Source organism: Ilyonectria robusta (assembly GCF_021365365.1).
Source record: "Ilyonectria robusta strain PMI_751 chromosome Unknown BGZ61scaffold_5, whole genome shotgun sequence".
NCBI lineage: Eukaryota > Fungi > Ascomycota > Sordariomycetes > Hypocreales > Nectriaceae > Ilyonectria > Ilyonectria robusta.
Window position 1 is genome coordinate 275,776 of NW_025764439.1, and position 26,147 is coordinate 301,922.

Consider the following 26,147-nt stretch of genomic DNA (forward strand, 5'->3'; position numbering starts at 1 on the left):
AAGCTAGGTATGTGTTCCATTGTAGCAATGTTCTTGGGTCGGTCGGTCATGTACACAGCGTTCTCGGTCGCGTCGTAGAATCCTGAGGTGCGGAACGTCCATCCTGGTTCTGAGCTCGGCTTGGTGGCTGATGCCAATGGCAGGGGACCGTAACACCAGTGTTATTGAGGCGGGCGCGCCTACGGTATGGACGTGGCTGAGTTCGAGTCACTGGAAGCCTCTGGAAAGCCGCTGCCATAGACTCTTTCCATGGAACGGTATCGCCGGAGTTGTTAATGCTTGAGTTTTCTCCGTAGCTTACAGTTGGCACATGGCTGAAGAATCATTGGGTAAGACCCCCTCCTTTAGCCAGGCCCGGAATTTTTAGACCAGGATCATAGAATAACTAAATTTACTGATCACCTTACTCGGTAGAAATAACGGACCCGCTAAGCATCACCTCTGGCCCATTGGTCATCATCACATATCCCTCAGGCTTTCTGCCAGAGAGCTGACTTGTGCTCATATCATGACTCTCTTGACGCTGAGGTCTTTATCGATAAGTGGCCTGCATGTGGCTGGATGAGCCGTGGGCCAGGATGGCATTGTGGCCTTAGGCCAAACAACGGTTGCCTTGAGGCAGCGATCGATTTGGGCCTGCGTGCGAGGCCGATTTTCCAACGCGACTGTTGAGCAGGAATCAATTTGGTAAGAATGCCTCGTCCCCGACATGGAATGAATATGCTCTGATCCAACGGATAGTCGCTGAACAGTATGCACTTCACGTCCCAGAGAATGAATATGTTCTGATGCAGTGGATAACTAGTCCTTGAACAGTATGCGCTTCACGTCCCAGAGAATCTTGCTTCGATGGCATGGCTTCCTGCGATTGCCTCGGCACCCACAGCTTTGGTACAAGGAGAGGCTACGAGAGGAAATCTGCGAACGACGGCTGGCAACGACGCGTTGCCAAAAGCTCAGCGAGACGGCTGACGTCTTCTACATCATCAGCCGAGCGCAGCACGACGGCCACACCCTCCGACGACTCCCCGATTTCATCCTTCCGCACCTCGCGGTGTATGCATACTTGCTTTCGAAATACACGTTGAGGTGGCAGTTCTACCGGGTGGCTGCTTTCCTTTGTGGTTGTGCCGACTTGGACGCGATGCGCGAGGTCGTCAACCCTACCAAAGACCACAAATTACGAGAGGTCGCGTGTCGCCATGGGATTGACCCGACAAGATTCAGGAAAGTCTGCTACCGACTTCGGTTCATATGGCCTCTGCTGCCATAAAAGCAACGCTGAGGAGGGAGGGACCTGTTTTTGGAAAAATGTGTCCATGAGGTGGAAATTGGCTGTGCGACGCCATATCGCTGCTCTCGATCTTGGAGGCCGAGGCTTGCCCGCCAAACGCCCCCGATTCGCTGAGCCAAGTGCTCATCCCGCAGGCGCCCGCAGACCAGTCAGAATTGTGGTCGGCCTCCCACATAATGAGGCCGTCGCAACATCGGGCCTCCGCTCGTACGCGGTTGCGCCAGAGATGACTCGCCTTGTCTGTGTCGTCCACTGAAGGGAAACGGATATAAAGCGAAACAGGTCCCAACACAGGATTTCTTTTCCTCTTGAACTTCTAGCAACCTGTTGAATCAAGATTCCTATCAGTCCCTGCTCCCTCAAATACACATCTGAACACATACATTGCGGACCATTCTCGTCTCTGCCATGATCAGCCTATCCACTGTCAGCACAGGTGATGGCTACACCAGCCCTTCAACTGCTCTTGCGACCGTCAACAGCTCCAGCCCAAGCCTGGGCACACAAGAAGGTCCTAAACCAACCGTCATCGGGCTTTATGGCATTTCGGGCTCGGGCAAGTCGTTCCTGCTGAGCCATCTCCGGCAGGAACTTGGTCACGTCGAGTTTGCTTTCTTCGAAGGGTCAGACAAGATTGCATCCCTCGTTCCTGGCGGCCTTGAGGCTTTCTACAAGCTGGATGAGCAGTCCAAGTCAAATTTCCGTGGCCAAGCGATCGACGCAATCCGGGAGGAGAGTGCTCACAGCGGGCGAGTCGCGATCGTCACCGGGCACCTCATGTTTTGGTCCGAGGAGCATGCTGCCGCCCAGCCAGTCTACACTTCGAATGACCTGCAAACGTTTACCCACACCATCTACTTGAACATCTCTGCCGAAGTCATCTCGCAGCGCCGCTTGGATGACAAGCTGAAGGACCGTACTCTCATGCCTGTCGACCATCTGCGCAAGTGGCAAGAGGCAGAGATTTCTACGATGCGCCATCTCTGTCGTCAACATCACATCCTATTTTCGCTTATCTCCGAGCCCAAGACTTCAATCCCGAGGATCTCGACTTTGATCCGGCATTTTCGACAGCCCATGACGATCGAATCCAATCTTGCTCGCGTACGGGCTAGGCTCGATGGAATTCTTGCTCTTTCCGACCGCGACGACCTAGAGACGGTTTTGGTGATGGACGGGGACAAGACTCTGGCGGCGGAAGATACTGGCGCTTTGTTCTGGCAAACACTTGCTCAGACTCGACCAAGCTTGGGCAAAACATGTCCTCTGCAAGAGCTCTTCAGCAGTCCTCTGGGCTATTCAGATGCCGCATTCCATCAAGCAACCTTGCTGTACGAAGAGGCAACCGACGATGAACAGTTCGGGATAATTTGCGACACTGTGGCTTCGTCAGTAGTGATGCACCCGGAAATTGTTTCCCTCTTGCGACTTGTGGCAGACCAGAAGCACATTCGTGCCCTGGTCGTTACATGTGGTCTTGGTCGCGTCTGGGAAAAGGTTTTGGAGAGGCACGGATTGTCGAAGTCGGTCGACGTGATCGGTGGAGGCAGAATTTCGGACGGATTCGTGGTCACTGCAGCTGTCAAGGCTGATGTCGTTTCTCATCTCCGGAACGCGGCCCATCTGTATGTCTGGGCGTTTGGGGATAGTCCCTTGGATCTACCGATGCTTAAGGAGGCTGACCAAGCTATCGTGGTTGTCGGCGACAAGCGAACTAGGAGCTCGAGCATGGATGCTGCCTTGTCTAAGGCTATTCAAGATGAAGCCTTTCAAGCGCGACAAGTTCTGCTCCCGAATTGGGCACCGCCGCGTCTGGACGAGGACAAGCTGCCTTTGATTCGCCTCGATGATCAACAATTCATTGGGTCGATGATGCATCGCCGCCGCTCCATCAAGATACTGCACGCCACGGACAGAAATGCAGCAAAATTGCTGACCTCCCCAACACGCGATGCCGAGGTGGCCGGCCCTGCTTTGAGGGAAGCTCATGGCCTTGTTGGGCGATATTTAGCCACCGAATTTGTTTCCCGACTGATCGGGCTCGAGGAGTACACTATTCCACACGTGCAAGGCCATAAAACGACCGGTCACCGGCTGCGCAACGAACACCAAACCTCCATCGTGGCGTTGATGCGTGGTGGAGAAGCCATGGCTTTTGGCGTCAATGCAGCCTTCCCACATGCAATGTTCATCCATGCCGCATCTGCGACGGACATAAAAAGGCATCACGTCGATCGACAATATACTGTGATCCTGGTGGACTCGGTGGTCAACAGCGGAAAGACACTGATGGAATTTGTTGAGCATGTCCACAGCTTGAACCCCAGTATCCGCATTGTCGTTGTGGCCGGTGTTGTCCAAGCGGAGGTGGTTGTAGAGACGCATGCGCTCGCCAAACTCATGGGACATTATGGCGCCAGCATCGTCGCGCTCCGATTGTCGGAGAACAAGTTTACGGGAACGAAGACAACCGACACTGGCAATCGACTGTTCAACACCACGCACCTGGCTTGACCTTGACTGGCCATGCAGCTGGTGTATTGTGTGATGCAAGGGGTCTGGAAGCATTCTCAAGTGTGCTATATGCTTCATTCAACATGCTTTACTTGGTTGCTCATGTTTACTTGACAATACTATTAACGTCACGCTCTTTGCATATTTTTCGTCTATTGGTGATCTTGTGTCTGCTCGTGTCACACTGCTACGTGCATAATAAATCTGCCCTGCTTTCTTCCTCTTCAATCCCCACCATTGGTTGCTAAAGAGCATAGCAACATGATTGACAGCGATTCCAAGTATTTTTGTTTGAGTGGTGATATCCCTGTCGGTGGGCCAGGCCCCTGGCACGTTGCCGATTGAGGCCAGAGACGGGTTGTTTCGGTAACTATGGACGAGGAGCAAGACGATGAGAGTGCAATTGAACATTTCAGCCGCTATAGCAGCCTATTATCTCACGCTACAGGACCTATGTATGGCCTACTGGCGAGATCACCTCGACGTATATCGATTCGAAGAACGATCGGACCTACTGCATGCACTGTCCATTCCTTCACGAATCGTTTCTCCAGGAGGGGATTCAGACGGTGCGACGGGACGAACTTGAGGAACTCGAGAGCTTAGCCCTGACGTGGACCTTGTCGCGTACCCTCCATGCCTGGCAGGATCTGCTAAAAAGGTGAAACCCAAGTGCCAGTCCTGGATTGTCTCGTCCTGTGACCAAGCTCACCCTTGGGCAGGCCGTATTTAAATACTACTTCTTGTGGCAGTATGCACAAATGTCCTGGAAGGAGATGAACCTGTGGATGCGTCTGCCCCACCACCCAAATATCGTTCTGTTTGACCGGATTTTCGTTGACGAGCTCGAGGGTCGCGTGGTCGAATTGCAAACGGCTACGTGCCTGGCGGCAGTCTAGAGGAGAACATGTCGCGCGTTTTCAGACTGGAGTGGCTACAGCAGCTCATAAATGTTGTAGACAACTTGAACATCCGATACGGTATCGCGCACCAAGACATCGCCCCGCGAAACCTCCTGGTTGGCGAGTCAACAGACTCTGTCATGCTCTTTGACTTGAGCTTTGCGGCTTCCATCAATTATCCTTCACCTGGGGAGGGTGAGAGAGTTACCTCAAGAACCGGGACGATGTTAAGGGCGTTATATTCACTACCTACGAGAGTATTACTCTAGAGAATGGTTTCCGGAGTTTGCCTCACGAAGAGCAGAACCTCGATGACCTTGGCCTGGAGTGGGCGAAGCATCCAGGGGTGAAGCTAGACCATCCAATGGCATCATATCTGCTCATCTTACAAGAATGGCGGGAGCGAAGGGCCGGAGACCTCTATGCCGTCCATCCAAGCAACATTCCAGAAGCCATTGACTGACCTTCCATGCCCAAGCTGCCACAGAAGATTATTCTTCTGAAGGATGCACATGGACAGCCGATTTGCTTACCGCAGACAAGCGGTATGAGAGGCGGCAGGATGTGCGGGATAGGGGCGACAAGGCCTTAAACTGGGAACGGCCGCCGCAGAGACTTTTAGACAATGGGACTTGGGTGCTTTCTAGCGGTAAAGTAATCCACTGTCCGAAATTGACTGCTGTTGCGGAATTGATTTAATAAATCGACTGTCAAGTGGCGCGTTGGCATAGCTTGGCAGCTTCTCCAGTCCTGGGCTAAAATGCTGTACAGCGCGTATCTGATGGTGCAGTAACTGCTCCTCCTAGGAAGCACCCAGCACCATATTTTGCAGTCCTCCTCTTCCATGCTCGAAACTGAAGCATTAGGAGAGTCTCGCCGTCAAAATAAAATATTTGCGGACATTTGTATTTGTATGTACAGCTAATACTGTCACGCCCCTGGCTTAGACTAATCGCATACCGGGTTTTCCAAGACAAGGTCCGATTTGAACCTTGGCTGAGAATGTCGCACCACTTCACTTCGCCACGGCACGATCGCGCTGCATTTTCTGATTTCCTGCTTGAGTGCTTGCCACTATGGCCTTGCCGACATGGTGGTCAGACTCGTCCATGATGAGCCAAAAACACAAGATTTGGAAACGAAACTCTCTGCACGTCTGGAGCTCTCCGCGGAGAAGGGACCTCTCGGAGTCTTCAATCGAATTGCCCCTCATGTTCCTCAATTCTCCATCGCGAATATGGTGAGACAAGCAGCTCGATTCGGCCACAATGAGACCGTAGACGCACTCCTAAACCAATCAGTGTCGGATATTAAAACGGCTAACGATAAAGGATACAATGCACTCTCGGAGACATCTCGAGGAGGTTATTTTGAGGTTGTTTCTTTAGCACTTGAAAAAGGAGCAGGTGTCGGTTCGACTAATCACGGCAACGTCAGGACTCTGCATCGAGTCATACGGCGGTCCACCTCGCTGTGTCGATGGAACGCATATCCATGATCCAACAGCTGCACCAAATGGGGCGAATATGTCAATAAAAGACTCGCAAAGAAGAACTCCATTCTTCGTTGCCGTGGAAGATGCAATAGATACAGAAAGCGGCGATCTCAAGGTGAGCCAGACGGTTCTCGGCCGGGGCAGCGATCTTAAAATAGACGAACCTAAGAAAGACGGCGTGACTCCTCTCTTGACTGTTTGCAGGCGATTTTTTAGTCTCTTAAATTGATCACAAAGATTGCGTGACTACTTCTCAAGAGCTTCTCGTGAATCAACGTGAAAATAGCACACCCGGTGTCTGGACGCACGCCTCTGCATTTCTTCAGACGCCGACCAGGAAGAACTCACCACGATGCTCCTTGAAGCAAGCGCAGATCCAAGGATCTAAAAAAGCTGAGGATAAACACCACTCTTTCCAGCCTGCGAGATGGGCAAGGCCAAGAGTGCCGAGGCTCTCATCAAAATGGGGCCGAAGTGTCCATCACCAACAACAGCATCACAACTCCCCTCCACAGAGCTGCCGGACATGACCGAGCCGCGCGGATCAACTTCCCGGCAGAAACAGCGCAGACGTTAATATCATGGGAAATTAGAGCTACACCCCTATCGCCCTAGCAGTTAAGAATAGATATATGGATTGCGTCAAGGTGTTCATGGTGGTAAATGACAAGATCGACATCACCGCCTGTCTGAGAAGAAGAAGTCTCCCAAGATAGCCATCCTGCTTGAACTGCGTCAAAGACGTATCGCACTCATCGATGACGCGCCTTAAGATGCGACCACACTCCGACTTGGCCCCCTTGCCGCCCACGGCGAATCGACACCAGTTCTTGGCCGCGATGCTCGCAAGGACGTTGACGAAGCAGCCATTGCCGGCGGGGATGCAATGGACGCCGTGATTGCACATGAGCGTGCGCTCCGTCTCGGGTCGTGTCATGTCCAGCACCTGACCCTCAAAGAGGTCGCAGAAGTACTCGAGCGCCTGGATAGCCAGGCCGCGGTTGATGAATTACCCGCTGTTGTAACAGTCCACCCCCTCCGTGTCGAAGTTGGGAGACGACGGCTTCGAGTCCGGCTTGTGGGAGGGCTTGGGCGGCGTGTCGGATGGACGATCAAAATTGCCATGCCCGATGTCAGGTGGATTGCTGTGGAAGTCCATGCATGTAACAGCGATTATTGAAGCATGGATGTAACTTTGCCAGCGTTGTAATCTAAACAGGGCTGCTCAGTATTGAAGAAAGATAGGGCTATAGATCTTCTCATAAAGTTGTTTCCTGGGGTCTTCTTTCTATTGGGATCAAGCCAGGAGAGTCTGAGTGCCTGAAGAGTTGTTTCTCTATCCAAGACATGCAAAGATCGCTTCCGCATGTTTTCTTCGGCTCAAAGTGGCAACAATGCACTTCCAATGCCTTACTGACGGCTCTAATGTCTAAGTGCATTAGTAGACGGATACGAGGCCGCTCTCACCGAACAATCGACTGCATGCGTCGAGGCGCTTGAGTTCACTCTGCATCTTTACTGAACATCTCGACTAAGGCGTCGACCCATTATGACGGTGAATACGAGACCACTAACCGAACATCGCAGCTACTCAAGCACCTACCGCTTCTTCAGTATAGTTTATGGTTAAACGACGCCAGTGCGTGGTTAGCTTCACCCAGCCTTCAATTCCGCGCTCCGCTCCAGATTTTGCAATTTTGCCACGCCTGACTCGAGGGCTATGATGGACTGACTGGCGGCAAGATTTACTCCAGAGGGATGAAGCTCACTTCCTCGGTCGTGATGGCAACAGGGTCAATTTGCTAGCACTAATGAAGTTTATCCTGGCAAACTGACAGATTCAGAAGCGGTTGGAATGCCGTTAGCCTCGCTTCCCGTCTTCCAGCAAATCAACGGCCTTCCGACTCGCCGGAGAACCAGAGGCTGGGCCTCGTGTTAATGGAGCCGGCGCCGATCGAGAAGGCTGGGACAGCGGGGCGGACGTGATCGGCTCGTCGGGAGCAACCGGCTAACCCAGCAACGGTTAAGGTTGACAGGTCTCGATTGGCACGCTTTTGGGCATTGCATCTATTTCCATCATGGTCCTGACGTCAAATGGGCTGTGGTTCAGAGGGTCTTCCCATATTGAGACCAATTCGGGTCGTTGGACCCCCAATTCAGTCCGAGTCGGGCTGTTATCTGGGGCCGCTAGACCACCATGATATCATATCCCAAGCGCAGCTGGCAAACTTACAGCCATTTTGCTGTGAGAATGGGTGGCAGGTCGCAACTGGGTAGGTCAGAGTTGGCTTCGGCTCCGCAATGAACGATACGAGCTGGCTTGAGAGATTGGTTTTGAGCATTGGGAAACGGATATATAAACGTCCTGATCTACCTCTCAACACTCAGTATCCTCATCACTCATCATCCACATCAACAAGCAACTACCTCACCACAAACACCATTCACCATGATGAACACCCTTGTCTTTGCTCTTACCCTGGCCTCGGCCGCTTCCGCCGCCCCTCTTGGCCGCCGGGATGAATGCCAGGATGCCTACAAGGCCTGCATTGCGGCTGGCACCCTCGAGGTTGCTTGCTCCTGCACCCTGACCGCATGCGTGGGCGAGGATAATGCTCGCAACCGCGAGTACTGTGCCAGTGCTACTGCATCTCTCGCCGAGCCGACCCCGACTGAGATCCCCGGTGGTTGCAACCCTGCCCACCCTGAGTCATGTCCTTCTTCTTACTTCATCTACGCCGAGCCTCCTACTTCCACTTCTTCTCAGACCTTGACCTCCATCTCCGGTATCCCTGGTGGTTGCAATCCCGCTCATCCCGGATCCTGCCCCGACTCCTACTTCACCACCAAGACCGTGACTGCTACGGAGACCTTTACTTCTATTCCTGGCATTCCCGGAGGCTGCAACCCGGCTCACCCCGGATCCTGTCCCGACTCATACTTCACCACCAAGACTGTGACTGTCAAGGAGACCTTCACTTCTATCCCCGGCATCCCAGGAGGCTGCAACCCTGCTCATCCCGGATCTTGCCCTTCTTCCTACTTCACCTACCCCGTGGCCTCTACCACCGATGCCCCTGCTGCTCAGACCACTGCTCCCGTTCCTGACTCCGGCACCTTCCCCAGCCCTAAGCCCGTCGACGGCAAGACGTGGGCCATCAAGGATATGACTCGATACTGCGGCGAGGGCAACGACGGCTGCGACTACAACTTCGTCATTGAGGCTGACGGCAAGACCGAGCAATGCACCATCATCCGCATGCCCGGTTCTGATGCTGCTACCGAGAGCTGGTCCACCCAACCCTGCACCGAAGGCTCCGAGTACAACGTTTCTTGGGGATATGTCACTGAGCCTGGCCCCGCCTTTGCGGTCGTCACTGTTGTCAAGGGCAAGGAGCTTGCTTGGTTTGGCGTCTCCAATGTCAATGGCCAGGCTGTTACTCCCTCCAACCCATTTGGCTCTGGACAGTACGGAAACCTTGGCCCTGAGCAGGTTTATACTTACTAAGGATGTGTTCATGCATTATGATGGGATTGATAAGGAAAGTACATATGATTAGACGATGGATATAGTCACTCATTCTAGTAATGTTTTAAGTCAATATGGAGCAAAGTTTACCGCTGCAATATGGGGGCATAATAGATAGTATAATAAATAGTTTCCAGATATAGCAAATTAATTTATATATATGTCGTCGAGAAATACAGCATTAAAGTTACAGACGTATGTTATCTAAGTGTGCGGAAAGAGTGCGTGGAAATGGGGGTCCCCGTCTTACACGACCATCTCTTCCTACTCAGTTTACTCAGTTGGGATACTCTTCCCAGTCTGTATAACAAAGGCCGCAACGGACCGTCGGGCCAGCCCCCTCGAAATAGCAGAGCTCGTTTGTACCAGGTGCGTCCTAAACGGACCAATGCCAACTCACAGCCTCATTTGTGCCATCTTGTCGGCTTGTAAGGAGGGCAATCAGCTATTCCCCAAACAAATTGGGTCTGTGAGGCTGGGCTTAGACATGCCACCGATTGTGGGCATCAGTGGCGTATAACTGCGTGGCCCAAACGCCCCCGAATGGCGTATTCACCTGTTCAGGACTCCCTAAATTTTGATGAATTGCCGACTAGAAAATGCAGGGAGAGGCCTTTTCTTTCGAATTCCACGACCTTTTCCCATTTCTACTATTAGAGCCCCACTAGGAAGCTCAGCCTTAAGTTGATCGCGACGGACCTGTTGCACACCCTAAGGGAGGGAAAGCAGACCACACGGCAGAGCGTCGGGCTGATTACATGACTGAAAGCCACATCTAAATCCCTAGGCTACAATCGAAAAGCCGTGTCCGAATTTGTCCTCCTAAACGCCGTATATCCTTACCGGACTGCGCTTGCAAGAATGTTTGATCCTAACAAATATATAATCGGCTGGATCTGCGCTATAAAATATATTAAACATGCCTTTGCTGTCAAGTCAAGCGGGGTGGTCCACCTTTTGCTAATTGGCGCAAGTATTGATGATGGTGACGTTATGTTTTGTGGCCGAAATATCCCATCGAAAATGGCAGGACGAGCGGTTCCTTAAATGCAGCATGGGCTTGCAAGACGTCCCAATGATGAGCCTCGGCTACTCCGCTATCGACGACGATTCCGTTGTGTCACTTGTTGATTGGGAGATTCATCATTCCCGCCCATGCGATATGCCGCAGGTCAAGGCAGTGCTAGTGGAGGTCGTTGGCCAATACTCTGGCAATGCTGTATGCTGAGTCGGGGCGCAGCAGAGCCATATGCATTGGCTTGCTAGGCAGACTCTGAGGCATCTTTTACTGTCCTTACCTAAATGTAGTTCCCATATATATTGCGACCCCGCCGCTTTCGACGTCAACAACTCTCTCCTTCAACGCCCAGGCGCAAGCTACCTACATGTCGTCAAACCTGGACGACAAGGATTTTCTCTCTCTTCCCGCCCCCTAGCAGACCAGTTCAACACACTATTATTCGATCAGACTACCCTCAATCATAACGACATCAGCAACATGACGTCGCCGCAGCCTCTCTCCGCGACCCCTCCTCATCTCCTCCATCCCGAGAGCCACCAACCCGGCTCAGCTCATCAGTCGCCTTCATTCAATCAGCACCAGTTCTCATCCCCTCCTGGCAGCCACATCAAACATGCTTCGCTGGGGCCTGAAGCGGCACTGCTCCCCCAGATGGACGATTGGATCCAGCCCCAGTTCCAAGGCCATCGCCGCAGGCCCTCAGAATATTCTGAGGTATCCTTATGTGCGCCCTCGCCGAATCTCGTGAACTCTGATACCTTCGAAGGTGACATTGGCGCCCACTCTCCGCACCAGCGCTCCTCGGATCCCAGTCGTTACGAGCCCGTTATGGGAATTGGCAGCTTCAATATTTCGGACAAAGACTCTGGCCACCAGGGTCGAAGCCCGTGGCATAGCCCAACCATCAGCCCTCGCATTGTCCCGCAGCAGATGCCTGATCAATCGGCCAGGTTTGGTCACCTCGCGCCTCTGAATAATGCATATGGAGCGCCTACGAATTATCAAGAGATTCCAGCATCTGTCGAGGCTTTCCGTACTCCCCAGGCTTCGGCCCATGATATAGGTCAACTGGCGCCTCCGGCAATCAACATTAATTTTGCTCCTACAAATACCAAGGTGAGCGCTTTTGATGGCCCCAAACCCAGTCTGGACCAGGATTCCTCGACACTATCTGATCAAGGCATGTATCCTCCCCTTTCACGCATAAATCTCATCTAACATTATCCAGGCCGTCCCCGATCTCGACCCCGAGCCATATCGGACCCCTCCCATCCCGGTCGAGGCTTATTAAACCGCCCCGCCAATGGCAGCGGCTTATCCCCACCGCTTGGCGCTGATATGCGGTCTGATGGTTCTAGGTCGCTTGAAAGGCAAGCGATAGCCTCTTATTCTCAGAGACTGTCCATATCTGCAGTGCCTAATAACGGGGTTGCTCTGCGCCTGGCAAACCCCGGGTACCAGGACAGCGAGAATAGCGGTCCGGCGAAACGGGTCCAGAAGCACCCTGCTATATTCCAATGCACTCTCTGCCCTAAGAGGTTTACTCGTGCTTATAATCTCCGCTCCCACCTCCGCACACACACCGATGAGCGGCCATTTGTCTGCACACTATGTGGCAAGGCCTTTGCTCGACAGCATGACCGTAACCGGCACGAGAGCCTACACTCAGGCGAGAAGAAGTTCGTCTGCAAGGGTGATCTCAAAGTCGGCGGTCAATGGGGCTGTGACAGGAGGTTCGCTTGTGCCGACGCACTTTGGCGCCATTTCCAATCAGAAGTTGGTCACGTCTGCATCAAGCCGTTGCTGGACGAAGAGGTTTCTGAACGGAGTGGGAGAGCAATTGCGCAGGAGCGTCTGGCCGACCCTGAGCCATCTCTACTTCAAAACGGGATTTTCACATTACCAGCTTCTCTGGTTGCTCAGTATCCCGTTCTTGCGCGAATGGACTGGCAGGCAGGCGTACCGGCATGTATTGATGACAACCTTGGTGGACGTTCAACAAGCCCCAACTACTCAGACTACGCGAGCGGCGATGATTCGGGGCACGTCTCCGGTGATGCAACAGGTTTCGGGCGGCCTAGCTGGAATACACCGTTGCACGTTGCAAGCCGATCTTCGAGGACGCTCGACGACCGTACGGCAGAAGAATTTTCCACACGATTCGCTCGATGTCTAGCATCTAAAAGCGGTGCTCACACCTGGGGCAAGTCGGTTCTGGTAAGACTTGGCCATGAAGGCTTTATTGCCCAGCTCAATACTGTCTTGATTGCCTACTCAGCCAATTTATCGAAGATGGGACGTCTTGGATCTTATTCACCTGTCATAGAAGCGATTAACCAAACAATTGGAGACATTTGTTTTCGTGTCTGTGCACTCGCGGAACAAAACGAGGCCGACTGCATGGAATTCACCAGAACGAGTAGTTCAGTGGATGAAGGTCACTACCTCGGTCAGCTACGAAGTTTCATGAACACCACCGATGAGTTCATTTCCAGTGAGAGTTTCGAGTCGCTCTCTCTGCTTGTTAGAGAAAACCTATATTCAACTCCCAGACGCTCTATGAATCATGTCAAAGCAGCCTTGGGAGTAGCGAACACCCACCGACTTGGCGCTAAGGACTCGCCTGATGACACGCCGGCCAGTTTTCTCTCTGGGTCAAGTGAATTTGTTATTGAGACCAACCTTAGCCTCTTGGATTACATCAAACACAATTTCCCTGAACAACAGGTTAAGTTGTCGACATTGGTCACAATAACAGGCACTGCGTTCTATGCTTACGCTACAAGATGTCTCGATTACCTAAAAAGGACATGGCCTGACACAGGAGAGATCTTACTTCCAATCTTGCAGGAAGCAATCCAGGAAGTTCTCGACCAGCCAGAATCGACGGCTAGTGTCGTTAAAGGTATGCAACCAACATTTTGTGACTTACCCGCGGTGGTTACTTACAGCCAAGTAGAGCACGACCAGTTATGGGCAATCTCTGCCGAGCTATGTCGGGATGGGACACTGAAGTTACGTGCCAAGGGTCCGGAAGCTTTCGTCGTTGATATCATACAACAGCTTTGTTGGCTTACCGCAACTTTTTCCACGTCGCCACCCAGCGAAGGAGCCATTGCTTATTGCATGCCAATGATCAAGCCAATCCGTGGTTCAGCTCCCGCCGAGCCGATATTCAGACTTGATACCTCCTTTACCAAGCTGGCCGCGGACGAAAAGAACTCATGCTGGCTCTCACTTTTCCCAAACGCGGTCATTGCGTACGGATTCCCTATTCCGGAGAGAGCAAATGGCATGGGTTTAGAAATGTCTGTGGACCTTATGGCTGCTATTGTAGGAGCCCGCCACGCTGTTACGTTTGATGGTGGTGTCGTCATCAAAGGCTTCTCGTCAATGTTCGTGCCGGTGATGCGAACTAGAGATGGGATACAGTGGCATTACGTGGCCAATAGTGATCCTGAGGTGCAGCTCTCCTACGACGAAGGAGTGAAGCAGTGCTCAAATCGAGCACTCTTGCCAGATGTGCACTTCGCTTCTTTGGCGACAGCCCGTTGTTTCATCGGTTGGAATAGCCTGGTCGAGATCCGACTGGGGGATGGGGCAACCGATTTTGACAACATCGAGTTCTCGGACGCGACTGAAGTGAAGGCAACCTTGCAAATCCCGAGCGCGAGCGTTGGCTTCCAGCAATTTGGATTGGCCCAAATCGACGTAACATTTGGCAAACGAGATGGCAAGTGCCACTTCCAACGCAGCTCGTCGTATCGCAGAATCGTTGCTGCCGCTGAGAGGATGTTCGTAGCCCTTTTCGATACAGGAGAGCGTCGCGGCTATCTTGTGGCCGCATCGGGGCTGCTACTGCACATTCTGCATCACCGCGTGTCATCGGGGCTCGGCGGAGTCCCCGCGAGCAAGATCAACATCGCATCCGCAGAGAGTTTCACCGAGACACTACTTAAGAATGCAAAGCTGCGACTTTCTTCTGAAGGAGACGAGCCTCTCTTCCTAGACGATGTTGTTTCCGAGATTTGGTCTATTCTGGAGCTACTCCAGGCCCAGAGCATCTCCGCGGAAAAGAACAGCAAGCTCGAGATACATGCGACTTGGCAAGAACGCCTGCTGGGGTATGAATACAAGGCTGTAGTCGAGGACTGGTCGCCTATGCCGCTCAAAGAGCTGGAGATCCTCAAGACGTGTGGAGGCTGGCCCAGACTCGTACGCGACGTCAATGCATTGGTTCTACTTGCAAATGGCTTCGGAGACCTGATACGACCAATCAACCAGCCTAATCTCTGTCATGAGTGGAAAACTCTTCCGCGGAACATGGACTACATAGCCGTTCCGGGCAAAGTTCTTCTGGGTCTATATTCTTTGGCTGGCTGCCGTCAGACGAAAAAGCGACTCACCGCAACCAACCTGCAACTTCACGGCGGAGGCGCGTCCTTATTCCAGCCTTGTCCCACTCCTAAAGAGCGACAGTGTTTGTGCGACAGGTTGCATCAAGTTGTAAGTAGCTCGTCGCTCGGACAAATCTGTGTGACCGAACTTATTGAAGGCGACGGAGCCGTGGTCATTGGCAAGTCCGGCAGCCTGCTGAAGCGTTTCATGAAGAGAAGTACTCCCAAGATCACTGGGATACGCAGCCATACCAACGCCGCATTTGATAGCGAAACATCTGCCAACTGGAACTCGGATGCTTCCAGATCATCTTCGGGTCAGAGTCCAGCGACTTCCGTCATGGCAATACAAACTCTCCTGTCAGCTCAGTCGATGGTAGTGGAGGCTTCCCAAATAAGTTCGACAGTCTGAAAACAGGAATACTCGACTGTTGCCGCAGTATCCGAACTGTACCAGTACAATGGTTTTCTTATACCTGTCTGTGTGTATATACTCAAAGAAGAACACAAGAGACTGGTCCCTGCGCGACCGCTGTAGAACTTCCATGACAGTCTCATACATCGGCCCAGCTTAGCAACATGCAGCCAGCCCATCCTTCGAACCGATGACGTTGACTTGTCCTATGGCCAGCAGTTGCTTCAATACCAGACTACTGTTGGACATAGGCAATGAGGATGGAAATGGACGCTGCAACAACTTGCGCGAATGCAAGTGCAGTTCCCCAATCTCCCCCTCCCCCCCTCCAGAGGACCAGGCAAAGCCATATGGGGGCAATTCCAAACCAGACACATGATAATCTGAATGGCAATTCTATCTTCAGTCGATCTTTCTGCAATCCTAGAACGAGGTGTAGGCCTCTCATGCGAACTGTTCCCTGGAATCTTTGATGCGGAAGAGGCCGCGCGACTTGGTTCGGGCCCCTAACTAGGTCAGAATATGATTGCTCCCATAATGTTAGAGGGGGATAGAAAGAGAAGACGCTATAAATACTTTGTGTCGTAGATGCAACTCTCTTGCGCCAAACCTTCCAACGTATGCAGGCCATTGGCTCTCGCCGGGTCCCGGGCGCAGTCCTTCAGGTGCGACAGGAACCGAAGCCGCTTGTGGCGCTGTTTTGCTTTCTCTGCGTCAACCCTGATACATGGTTGGGACCACTCCTCCATACCAATGAGGCATTGGTCACTGTGAGTATAGTCGTCCAAGCATGCATTGTTAATATCCAAGTGTGGACCGGTTGGATGCCGTGCTATAATCTCCTCACACTCCTCTCGGACGTTGTCGGGCTTCACTAAATCCATCCGGATAGGGTAGCGCCCATCCGGTTCGACAATACCGGAAAATTGAAACTGTGTTTCCAACGTCAGGTTTGTCCACTGGCATGACGTATTCAATCTTACGTTGACCTCTAGCACTTCAGTGATTCCGTAGTAAGGCAGCCATCTCTTCCACCAGCCCAGATACTGGTAGCATGTGTCCACCAATCTTCGGTATATATCGTTATCTGACTCGCAGGCACTGTCCCAAGGCATCATCTTCTCATATTCGGGTTTCGGGTTGTCGGTAAAAATGTGCGATATTCTTACCACCCGGCGGGCATTTTTTGGCCGAAGACACGGTACGAGAGCAGCATACTGTTCCTGTCTATGACTCTCTAGGCAGAGGAAGCAGCCTTGTCCCGCTCGATCTCGAATGTCTGGCATGTTTTCGGTGACCTGTGGGAAAGCCCGGGCACTGAGGCCGGCCTGGCGTTCAATATCGTGCAAGTAGATGATCGAAGGCATTTCTAATGCAAGCAGTGGAATACTGACTTGAATTGGGATATGGTTTGTATAAATATTGTGAACATGAGAACGCCCTCTCGCCCCGCTTGATGCCTGGAGGAACGAGCCTTGTGACTCCACTATTGTGGTTCGCGGATCGATTGTGGCCTTAATAAGTTGTGGCTCAGGCATTGTAGCCTGGGAGTTGTAGCTTTGGGGGCGGACAGGGAAACATTAGTCATCCAGGTTGTATTTGATGCGGAATTATAGCGAGTTGGACTGAATTCGAGGACGAAGGTGGAAGTTGAAGTTGAAGATAACTGCTCTCTCCAGAAGATAGCCGTCTGTCAGGTAGGCCAGGCCTCTCATCGGCCGGATCGCCTCCATGAGTCACACTGGGTCACCTACCTCAGGCATCGTAGCCGGCTCGACGAGTAATTTAGATGCGCTCATCTAAAGTGATGTCAAGCCGATGATACTATCATGTTTTTGTCTGTGGAGATGTTCATTTCTATTCTTCGAAGGACCATATGCTACCTATTTACGCCGACATTCTAATCTACACTCTGACTTTGCTCTCAAGATCTGAGCTCCTAGCCCCACCAGGAGGCACGGAAGCTGAAGGAAGACTCGGATGTGCCTACCCTTTCCGGCACTTATACCAATCAACGGCCATAACAAAAAACATCAAAGGGTTCAACTGCATCCAAGTTGAGTGGCCTATCTCATTCATGTCCAGGGTCGTTACCCAACAAAGAAGTCCGTCCACAATAGCCGTGGGAAGGAAAACAAAGACGGTGCTAAACCAAACGAACCCGAAAATCGCCAAGCTGTCGCGACTGTTGAATGTCGAGATACCCAAGATTGTGGCAGAGGTAAACACTCCGTTGTCAAGGGTGCCCGGACTGCTTTCCAGTGGCATGACAATATACAGGTCATGGACGAAAGTCAGCGTGAAAGCGAAATGCATCATGGTCTTGACGAGTCCCAGGAAGATTTCGACGAGATATCCACGCCAGGACGGCCGGAGAGGGTCGGTGTTCCACTGTTCTCGCCTCTTGTAAGCGTTGAGGTGGAAGAACCAGACGACTTCGTACAAGATGTGGATCATGGTGTACTTGACGCTTGCCTAGGAGACGCAGGACATGTCAGCACGGGGCTTCGGAATCGGCACTAAATAGAAAGCCGAGGGTGGTTGGGTATCCTTACCTTGCTTAGCCATGTATCGTCTCTGAAGTTCGAGGAGCAAATGATTAGCTAGTGAAGACGTGGTTATAGTGAGGCGGTGTCAAACATACCCTAGGTCTGCCTTGTGCAGTTCGCGGTTGGATTGGTGCCCTGCGGTACCCCACAGAACCCAGATGTAGATGAAAAGTACGAGGTAAAGGAGATCCGACGGCCAAGGTGAATCCTTGAAACGGCCCTGCCCACACCATCCCGCATGGTTCCACGCTGGAGAGCGCTCCTTCGCCTCTTCAGATGTGTGGACTCCTTCTTCCACCGACTGTAGAGGCACGGGCAGGGCGCGCTTGAAGCATTCCTCAGCCTCTTCGCAGGTGTGGACTCCCTCTTCCCACAACCGCAGAAACAGAGCACCCGTCATGGCGCAGAGCATGACTGACAGAATGATAGCGAGGGCCAAGAGCACTGTGTGGCTGCTGATAACCTGGCACGTTTGTCCCGTCATGGGCTCGGCCAGGCAGTACTTGAGGTCCGCGCGGGGGGCCATGTAAGTCCGGTTACCGTCCTCGAGCTTCCACTTGTCGGCGTCGGCCCAGTATTGGTAGCAGAGGTCTAGGCGTGGCATGGGATCCGAGGTTGAATCTCGCGAATATTCCATGAAAGCCTGCGAATGTCGTTTGGAGATTGACGAGTTGCGCGTTACCCAGGCTTCGGCTTCGGCGGGGTCGGCATATTCGAACTCGAAGGGTCTCCAATCTAAATCTTGGGGCATAAACGGCGCCATCTCAGGCGCCTCGACACGAGGGTAGGCTTCGAGGTACGCATCGGGGCACAGCGCGACCAGTGAGGACGACACGGACGTGAGGCGGTATCCCGGCAGAACACCGACGGCCAAGGCAGAGTTGTTCGGCAGTGGAGAGTCGTTGCCCTGGTCAAAGTCTGTCACAAGCAGGAGAGTCCGATAATTCTCATACCGGGCCGAGTTGAATTCTCCCAGGCACTCGTCGCGGGAGAGGTTCGTCCATATCCTTGGGTCCTGCTGCAGATCCGCGAGCGACTGGTTCAGCCACTCAACACCACCATATGCAGTCGGCCAGAGCAGGTCACGGGACGGCATGGTCTGCTCTTCGCCCATTGGGAACCGCGTCATAGTCAGGTTTGACAAGTCGAAATGATTGCCGTCGAAGAAGGATGTCGAGACGACTAGTTCGTAAGAGTTGTACGTAGGCGAGGCGATGAAGAGAAAGCTATTAGACCTAGTCGCGGCATCAGCCTTGAACGGACAAGAAAGTCATAAGTCATGAAGAGATGGTGACATACAAAAAGAAGACCGGCAAAGGGGTGAGGAGAAGAAACAAATAAAGTGTTTGCCGAAACAGGGTGGCAGCCTTGAAGCCGGTCAGGGTATCGATCCCAATATACTTGCGGTCTCCTGGTTGATATGTCGCTTTCGGCGGCGCCAGCAGCCCGGTTCGGAAGTGTGTTGCTGCTGCAGTCGGGATACCGGCGGCCACGTTGACCAACAGCAGCACGTATGTGCGCCATTGAGACGGCGACGTCAGTTTATCGCACTCCTCAGTCAGGTAAACGCGAAGGTAGGGGGCATTCTGAAGGACGAAGCACGCCGCGGTAAAGGAGGCAGTCAACACCCAGAGCGATATTCCCTCCAAGTTGTTTCTGAGCTGGGACGACCTGCCCATCTCTTCTTGGGCTGGGTGTCGTGTAGGCGAGCGGTGAGCGTGTACTGCAACGGAGCGTATACTGCAACGGAGTGTGTACTGCAATGGAGATACAGAGAAAACTGTCGAGGTCGATTTTGGATGAGAACTGAAAGCAAGAGAGACGCCGTTTTGGAGGGAGGCAATGTGGTTTAATACCTGTGGATGTTGGACAGCCTGACAGAGTCAGGAGGCAAGTCCCACGCCCGCCGGGTGTCGTCACCTCGCCTCCTCAACTCAGGCTTGGCAGGTTGATACGGGCATGACGAGTCTGAATTCGGCGGCCAAAATAGGAACAGTTCTTGATTCCAGGGCTCTTGGGACTCGGACGCCAATACATGGCGGCCACGTCTGTGGCGGCAGAGATCAGGAACCAGGTACCAGCGGGAGATGACTGGTTGACGGCAACTAGCGTGGCGCACAAGACAGGAACGGCCCAGGAATCCAGGGACTGACTGATCTACTCCTGGGCGACTTGCGCTCTTGGCACTTGAAACACACCAATGAGCGAACCCAGAACCCAGAAGATGATCATGGCGACAGGCGCTCGTTTCAGACGGATCCCTGCCGCTTCTTGGCCACGAGCCAGGGCAGGACGCAGGGGCAGGACTCCGCCAGGGGTTGCGTTACCAGCGCGACCAATCACTACCATTCAAATGAAAGGTCTCGGCGACCAGCAGCCCGCAGCTTGTAGCAGGCCGTACTTGCATTGGTGTTTCGTTGGCGTGATTACTTCCAGGTACAAGTCCGAGGTTGAAAAGGCGACAGCGATTTCACAATCCGGATGCACTGTAATTTTAACGAGGTCCGAGGCCGCCGACAGCCAAGAGGAAGGTGTATTTACTCGGCAACGTCTCCCCTCCTGATTGGCTTTCCTCCCGTGCTGTCAGTCACGGGCCGCCCCCCTGACAAAACATGGGTCGATGGGCAACGGTCTGGCGGCCTACTACGTAGTACGCTACGTATGTCCGGCAGGCGATGGCGATCACTGGCTACCTTATTAAATAAGCTTAACCCGAATGTTACTTCGTCGGTGCTTTTTAAGGAACCGAGGCTACGGGGATACGGAGAAGATCTCCAGTCATGGAGGGGCAGCCCATGTCACCAGGGCTAGACTGGAGCTAATCAGACAAACAGGTCTCAGCATTGTGTAGAGGTATACAGAGAAGGGCAACACCAAGTCTGTTCTAAAGGCGGTGGGGTTTTGGCTTGACGGCGAAATGTACCATCACGCGGCCTTTTCTGAGGACACAAGCAACCGGTTTAAGCGTGAGGAGGCTCCTACTAAAGGCATGCTTGCAATGGAGCTGTTTGCGCTTGGCATTGCAATTTGCGACGTCACAGAATGGGCTGTATCATACTACGTTATGGTTCAATCGCCATAGAGGAACTTCAGATGTGCACACAATTGCCGACCGCGAACGTAGCCAGCATACGATCCATCTCCTCCCCCGCTACAAAGGGATGAGGCAACACGGCGCCATGCTACCCGGCGTTCTAGTTTGAGCGGTGAATGGCTGGCTAGTAATGTCCCCGAGTAAATGAGCTGATGGGCGCGCATAGTTGTCCGCTTCTCCCCAATTAATGCTTCCCTCACACATCCTCTGATTGAATCCTGTGGCGCTTGTTCAAATGTCCAACTGTTGACAGTGACCTGCAACAGCGGCCTTCCCAGTTACCCGCTGGGTTTGTCATAGAGCATGTTGCATCGCAGTGCTATTTACCTACGCGAAAGTTACGTAAATAATGATATATCGTGTCATTTTTTGGCTGGTTTTAGGGAAACGGAAGTTCGTAGCAAGCATGATGACTGCCGTTGCTCTTCCCACATGGCAACGCTGGCCCTTGTCTCCTGCCAACATGCCTTGAGCCAGTGATCCCAAACCAATGAATTTATGGGCATCAGAATTTAGCATTTCCCTGTCTACCGTAAAGCTCACCAGGAACAGTCTATAACTAGGCTTAAGCGACGCCGCTGGTTGGACGTTAAAGTCTTGATCATTGACGAAATATCCATGGTCGACTCCATCCTCTTGGGTCCAAGTCCCTCTACTGCTCGCATGGGTGATGAGTATCCACAAGTCACAGAGTCAGACACTAGACCATGTTAAGGTAGATCTTGACCGCGTGTTTGAGGCTGGCCAAGCGTAAGTTGCACTCTCATGGGCGACAAGGATGGAGGGATTACAGGTTTTGAACTTTGGTCCCAGCAAGGTGACCGTACATCCCAAGGTCAAGGCAGTTTACGCGAGTCTGTCAACCCCAGGAAGTCCAGTCTGGGCCAATAGCTCGAGTTCAGATTGAACTTCATTAGAAGATATTTGTGTATGTCGTTTGTTTGTCTACCGGTTCGACAAAATCCCGACTAACCGGACCTGTGGGACATACTGCAGAGTTGATAGACACAAGTAACAGTTCCGGGTTGATAACCGCTCGGTATATCCAAGAATAGTACTAGCGCTTCCCAAACGGCCATTCCTGTATCTATTCGCTGTGATACATATTATTACAGGGTATTTATAGAATAACTGAGTTGGTTTACCGTCACCTATTCCTTCGTCACGTGGCTCAAGCCGCGTCAAAACCGGCCGTTCTGTCTCTCAACCAACGACAATTTCTCCTCTCAAGTTACAGCCCCGAAAGCAAATATCCTACATTTCCCCACGACACCTCAGAAAGGCTTGCTCTTGCAGTTTGGTAAAACTTCAATCTCCGAAGATGGAGGATGCCGTTAGCCCAAGCGAAGAAACCTCCAAAGCCTTGTTCGAAATGGGCTTCCTTGCTTGGTCTCACCTTCGCGCCCCAGTCTCGGAGAAGCCCAGCCTCCCAGCCCATTGCCTTGAGCAGGTTGAGAGTGCCTTTCCTGACCACCCTGCCTTCCCCCAGCAGCTTCTCTTGGAATACTCGGGCGGCAATCTGTTTGCCAGTGGGGTCTCGACCTGGGACACAAAAACAGAGGCGTCTTCATCCTGTTTGCTGCCTTCTTTCCAACTCCCATTTCGGATACCTGTGTCAGTTTCCAAGCCAACAACGGTTTGTGTCTCTAGAGATCGGCAACCGTACGTTCCCAATCCGTGCAAAAAGGATGACAACCACATCATGATCTTGGTTCTTGCATGGGCATACGTTATGTCAGCGCGGTGGGCCGAGCTAATTCCAGGAACGAAACCGCTGGAGTATACCAGCAGTCGCGCCAAGGGCTTCGACTTCACAGACCTACCGTCTAGTCAACAGCATGTTCCAATATCTGTGGATCTCGGTACCGTCGATGAAGATGCAGCACGATGGTGGGCATCTGTCCTAGCTCCTCAGGAAGGTTGGCTCGCCACCATCCATACTCCTCGCCAGGAACTGCGTTCTCCCTGGTCTGTCCGACTCCCAAAGCCGCCCATCTTTGTCCTTTCGGGACACCTCCGTCCCTCTGAGGTCCCTTCGACATCGTCATTTTCGCCCGCTGCATCCTTCGCCGTAGCTATGCGGTATCTGTTGGAGTATACTACTCTTCATGGAATTGAGGACCAGAGCCGTATGGCTTTGGCCACGGCCCTACTTCTCCCACTCGCGAATTTCGAGGGACGGCGAGTCTCGTTGCGGGCTCCTCGTATTCTTCACAGGAAAGGATTACGAGACGTTGTGCGGCCTGGGAATGAAGACCGACGTGCAATTCCGACACCTCAGCTGGACAAGTTCCTTACCCTGAGCTGTAACCTGAGTGGCATCTCAGCTCTTCTTTCAAGCATCTTCTTCGACCCCAGTGTGCCTTGCAATCTTGCTAGCCCCTGGTTACAAGGCGCTTTCGCAGTTCTAGATAGTGTGCGGCCCGACAGCCAGGCCCTCACACACATTCTCGTTCGCAGGAATCCTCGGCTCAGTTTTCTTTGGTTAGGAGCAGTTATTACAGGTGCTCATACGAATCTTCTTCGACGCGCTCGTCTTGGAATTAGCGACATCGAGCTGCACTCAGCTGTGTGGACACAAACCCTCCAAAGTTTTATCCAACTACCCTTGTCTCGGAATCCAAGAGCTGGCATGATCCAACGGTCAGATGAGTGTCGTCTTCTCTACCTTGCCAGCGAGGACCGTCAATCGCGCAGGCACTTATCGCCTTAGGAGCCTTTCGGAGAGACCGCAGTAGAGGATACTGAGATCGAGGTTCGTTTGCATGTGAATTGTGGCGGTCACGGTCTCACATACAAATTGTGGACATGGTGCTGCACTAATGGGAACCAGGACGTGCATCCATCTTCCAACAGCGCTCCAGTTCAGACTCTCGATCCCCTGTACTGCCCAGATCCACGAAATTCTGAAATCATTTCCATCGATGCCGACCGCAATCGGGATATCGTGGTCCCTTTCGATGATTTCGACCCCGAAGACGACGACGCCTCTGCTCAGGCAACTCTACGGGTCTTGATGTGGCTTCGTCGGGGCGGTTTTCCAGCCACCGAGCAGGGAATGCGCCGCCATGAATGGCTGTGTGAAGTTCTTGACCAAGAGGACGAGGAAGCCTACGAGTCATGGTCGGATAGTAATGACTCTGATCGAGGGACAAAGCGGAAGGCAAAGTCAGCTATATCACCTCCCAAATTAGCACGATAGAGGGCAGGGATTCATGAGGCGTCGACTAGTTCTATATAAATCTAGTCTAAGACCCATTAAACTTATGGTATTAGAGCCGTCCATCAAGATCTACTTTGTTGGTGGGAGAGGTCTTTAGTTCAGACCACACCCTTCCTTAGGGTAGGCGCTAAAGAGGGATAAGAGATAAAGACAACAGAAAAGCAGTCTCCTGGGGGCAGCAGATAGAGAGAACAATTGATCAATTGTTTCTAAATGCCTCTGAGAAGAAAAGAAGGGAAAATATCGATAAGAGCTGCTGCGACAGCTGTAGTGAAGAGTGTATTGAGACTAAAGGTGTCATATCAATTAAAGAAGGGAAAAAGCATGCCGTCTTATTTTTCAAGCTGACTTAACGCCTTAAGTAGAGACCTCTTAAGCTAGCAAAAGCTCTACCCTACGGTACTAAACTCCAGGTGGACCGTTGGCCCCATCACACTACATGAATGCGTAGGTAGGTAGTTTACCTAGAGTGAGGTGGTACCGGCAGAGCTCACCTGGCTCTACCAAGCCACGCAATTTGCTGGAGCGAACCAGCAAAAGTCACTTTTTTCTGTTTCTCAAAGCTCTCTGTGATGCCGCCACTTTCTATCCCTGAATATCTAACACCATCATTATCTGACCATAGCTGTTCCTAGTTTGAACCCTGTGGTGATCCCCTTCTGTGCGCCACGTCAAACAAGAGCAGAAACTCGTGTCCATCAGGCAAATCGCCAAGCGGCCATCCTCTGGACTCCTTCGCCCGCTTGAGGGCCTCAAGGGGCTCTGCATGATCGACAAAAAAGTTCGAATTGACACCACACGTAAGCCCAGTTGTGTCCGCAGGGTGGAAGAGGCTTCCGCATGGTTTCGCATCCTTGATGTAGCTGACTGGAGATGCTGCGAGAACGCCAGCAGTGTGTTGCCGGGCGAAATCCAAGGGGGTACGGGAAAATTCGAAACCCGAGTCAGTTAGTTAGGCCTAACAAAAAATAAAAACAAATGCTTACTTCCAAAGGCTTTCGCAAGGGTCCTACAGGCAGCCGGGTGAGAGCTCATAATGCCAAAGACGTCGTCATCGGGGTCGTGGAGTGCCAGGAGGAGAGTCGTTGCGAGGCGGCGCTCACGATAGTCGCGATGAACGACGAGCTGGGTAATCCAGCAAACCTGAAGATCTCCGTATCGCCAGCGGCACGCAAAGACGTGACCTGCCAGGACGCCGTCGACAGTGGCTCTCACATAGCAGCTGCGCGATCCTTCGGGAAGACACTGAGCCCGTAGGCGGGGTGCGGTCATTTTGATGCGAGTACCTACTCATGTTGATGAGCTGCATGTTAAGGCTGCGGTCTCAACAACTTACCTGGTTTACCAAAGGGGCGCCCGCCAGTCCGGGCCCAAATTCCGTAATTCTCGGTGAAGAGTTGAGATGCGACTTCAAGCATGTCATCGTTGACCTGCTCACGCTCGAAGCGTGCAGTCGAGCGGGTTGCCATGGTTGTCACAGGATGTTGGGGGTGGAAGGTTTGCAGGTCGACCTCGTCGGAGAACTTCTACTAGCCATTAGCATTCGACGGGCACCTACCCAACTATATATCTGAATTCTGAGATAATTATCTATAATCCTAATAAAGGGGTTTAGGAATAAGAATTTTCCAAAGACTAATTTTTACTATTTATCTTCGATAATAATTGTTATTTATTTTATTTGTTAGGTCAAATTTAATCAGGGCGGGCATCT

At 52.3% G+C, this 26,147-nt stretch overlaps 10 protein-coding genes across 10 annotated transcripts; 6 read left to right on the top strand and 4 right to left on the bottom strand.

Annotated features, from left to right (window-relative positions):
* The first annotated feature begins 602 nt into the window (after nt 1-602).
* Nucleotides 603-1,488, top strand: BGZ61DRAFT_178499 (uncharacterized protein). Its single transcript, XM_046237661.1, has 3 exons — nt 603-687; nt 742-751; nt 817-1,488. The coding sequence occupies exon 3, from the start codon at nt 818-820 to the stop codon at nt 1,271-1,273; it is 456 nt and encodes a 151-aa protein (XP_046107281.1). The 5' UTR covers nt 603-687; nt 742-751; nt 817; the 3' UTR covers nt 1,274-1,488.
* A 214-nt stretch (nt 1,489-1,702) lies between these two features.
* On the top strand, nt 1,703-3,808 carry BGZ61DRAFT_491658 (uracil phosphoribosyltransferase-domain-containing protein; the record flags this gene model as incomplete). Its single annotated transcript, XM_046250456.1, has 3 exons — nt 1,703-1,730; nt 1,803-3,289; nt 3,341-3,808. 3 exons carry the CDS (start codon nt 1,703-1,705, stop codon nt 3,806-3,808), a joined length of 1,983 nt encoding a protein of 660 aa, XP_046107282.1.
* A 261-nt stretch (nt 3,809-4,069) lies between these two features.
* Nucleotides 4,070-5,409, top strand: BGZ61DRAFT_491659 (uncharacterized protein; the record flags this gene model as incomplete). The annotated part of the gene is made up of 7 exons (XM_046250457.1): nt 4,070-4,121; nt 4,155-4,263; nt 4,415-4,469; nt 4,531-4,668; nt 4,710-4,905; nt 4,980-5,137; nt 5,254-5,409. 7 exons carry the CDS (start codon nt 4,070-4,072, stop codon nt 5,407-5,409), a joined length of 864 nt encoding a protein of 287 aa, XP_046107283.1.
* Nucleotides 5,410-6,789: 1,380 nt separating this feature from the next.
* On the bottom strand, nt 6,790-7,530 carry BGZ61DRAFT_446051 (uncharacterized protein). The gene has a single exon (XM_046245171.1). The coding sequence runs from the start codon at nt 7,140-7,142 to the stop codon at nt 6,801-6,803; it is 342 nt and encodes a 113-aa protein (XP_046107284.1). The 5' UTR covers nt 7,143-7,530; the 3' UTR covers nt 6,790-6,800.
* Nucleotides 7,531-8,608: 1,078 nt separating this feature from the next.
* On the top strand, nt 8,609-10,002 carry BGZ61DRAFT_446052 (uncharacterized protein). Its single transcript, XM_046245172.1, has one exon. The coding sequence runs from the start codon at nt 8,655-8,657 to the stop codon at nt 9,711-9,713; it is 1,059 nt and encodes a 352-aa protein (XP_046107285.1). The 5' UTR covers nt 8,609-8,654; the 3' UTR covers nt 9,714-10,002.
* A 1,108-nt stretch (nt 10,003-11,110) lies between these two features.
* On the top strand, nt 11,111-15,683 carry BGZ61DRAFT_178544 (uncharacterized protein). The gene is made up of 3 exons (XM_046237662.1): nt 11,111-11,935; nt 11,984-13,660; nt 13,715-15,683. Exons 1-3 carry the CDS (start codon nt 11,233-11,235, stop codon nt 15,562-15,564), a joined length of 4,230 nt encoding a protein of 1,409 aa, XP_046107286.1. The 5' UTR covers nt 11,111-11,232; the 3' UTR covers nt 15,565-15,683.
* Nucleotides 15,684-16,133: 450 nt separating this feature from the next.
* BGZ61DRAFT_345638 (uncharacterized protein) lies at nt 16,134-16,934 on the bottom strand (the record flags this gene model as incomplete). Its single annotated transcript, XM_046239810.1, has 2 exons — nt 16,134-16,499; nt 16,551-16,934. 2 exons carry the CDS (start codon nt 16,932-16,934, stop codon nt 16,134-16,136), a joined length of 750 nt encoding a protein of 249 aa, XP_046107287.1.
* A 342-nt stretch (nt 16,935-17,276) lies between these two features.
* Nucleotides 17,277-19,880, bottom strand: BGZ61DRAFT_178572 (uncharacterized protein). Its single transcript, XM_046237663.1, has 4 exons — nt 19,416-19,880; nt 18,212-19,351; nt 18,123-18,144; nt 17,277-18,042 (listed from the first exon to the last, which is right to left on the bottom strand). The coding sequence occupies exons 1-4, from the start codon at nt 19,793-19,795 to the stop codon at nt 17,554-17,556; spliced, it is 2,031 nt and encodes a 676-aa protein (XP_046107288.1). The 5' UTR covers nt 19,796-19,880; the 3' UTR covers nt 17,277-17,553.
* A 2,651-nt stretch (nt 19,881-22,531) lies between these two features.
* BGZ61DRAFT_491664 (uncharacterized protein) lies at nt 22,532-24,412 on the top strand (the record flags this gene model as incomplete). The annotated part of the gene is made up of 3 exons (XM_046250458.1): nt 22,532-23,567; nt 23,604-23,894; nt 23,949-24,412. 3 exons carry the CDS (start codon nt 22,532-22,534, stop codon nt 24,410-24,412), a joined length of 1,791 nt encoding a protein of 596 aa, XP_046107289.1.
* A 347-nt stretch (nt 24,413-24,759) lies between these two features.
* Nucleotides 24,760-25,942, bottom strand: BGZ61DRAFT_446059 (uncharacterized protein). Its single transcript, XM_046245173.1, has 3 exons — nt 25,770-25,942; nt 25,420-25,719; nt 24,760-25,372 (listed from the first exon to the last, which is right to left on the bottom strand). Exons 1-3 carry the CDS (start codon nt 25,900-25,902, stop codon nt 25,065-25,067), a joined length of 741 nt encoding a protein of 246 aa, XP_046107290.1. The 5' UTR covers nt 25,903-25,942; the 3' UTR covers nt 24,760-25,064.
* Nucleotides 25,943-26,147: the final 205 nt, after the last annotated feature.

What these genes read in the sequence shown, in the direction of transcription:
- BGZ61DRAFT_446052 (XM_046245172.1), top strand. Translation starts at nt 8,655, where the DNA reads ATGATGAACACCCTTGTCTTTGCTCTTACCCTGGCCTCGGCCGCTTCC.
- BGZ61DRAFT_178499 (XM_046237661.1), top strand. Translation starts at nt 818, where the DNA reads ATGCGCTTCACGTCCCAGAGAATCTTGCTTCGATGGCATGGCTTCCTG.
- BGZ61DRAFT_446051 (XM_046245171.1), bottom strand. Translation starts at nt 7,142, where the DNA reads ATGACACGACCCGAGACGGAGCGCACGCTCATGTGCAATCACGGCGTC.
- BGZ61DRAFT_178572 (XM_046237663.1), bottom strand. Translation starts at nt 19,795, where the DNA reads ATGGGCAGGTCGTCCCAGCTCAGAAACAACTTGGAGGGAATATCGCTC. An exon ending in CCTTTGCCGGTCTTCTTTTT is followed by an intron (nt 19,352 to 19,415) that starts GTATGTCACCAT and finishes TGCCGCGACTAG; the next exon opens with GTCTAATAGCTTTCTCTTCA. An exon ending in ACGATACATGGCTAAGCAAG is followed by an intron (nt 18,043 to 18,122) that starts GTAAGGATACCC and finishes TGCGTCTCCTAG; the next exon opens with GCAAGCGTCAAGTACACCAT.
- BGZ61DRAFT_178544 (XM_046237662.1), top strand. Translation starts at nt 11,233, where the DNA reads ATGACGTCGCCGCAGCCTCTCTCCGCGACCCCTCCTCATCTCCTCCAT. An exon ending in CTCGACACTATCTGATCAAG is followed by an intron (nt 11,936 to 11,983) that starts GCATGTATCCTC and finishes AACATTATCCAG; the next exon opens with GCCGTCCCCGATCTCGACCC. An exon ending in GACGGCTAGTGTCGTTAAAG is followed by an intron (nt 13,661 to 13,714) that starts GTATGCAACCAA and finishes ACAGCCAAGTAG; the next exon opens with AGCACGACCAGTTATGGGCA.
- BGZ61DRAFT_446059 (XM_046245173.1), bottom strand. Translation starts at nt 25,902, where the DNA reads ATGGCAACCCGCTCGACTGCACGCTTCGAGCGTGAGCAGGTCAACGAT. An exon ending in GCGCCCCTTTGGTAAACCAG is followed by an intron (nt 25,720 to 25,769) that starts GTAAGTTGTTGA and finishes CAACATGAGTAG; the next exon opens with GTACTCGCATCAAAATGACC. An exon ending in CCTTGCGAAAGCCTTTGGAA is followed by an intron (nt 25,373 to 25,419) that starts GTAAGCATTTGT and finishes TAACTGACTCGG; the next exon opens with GTTTCGAATTTTCCCGTACC.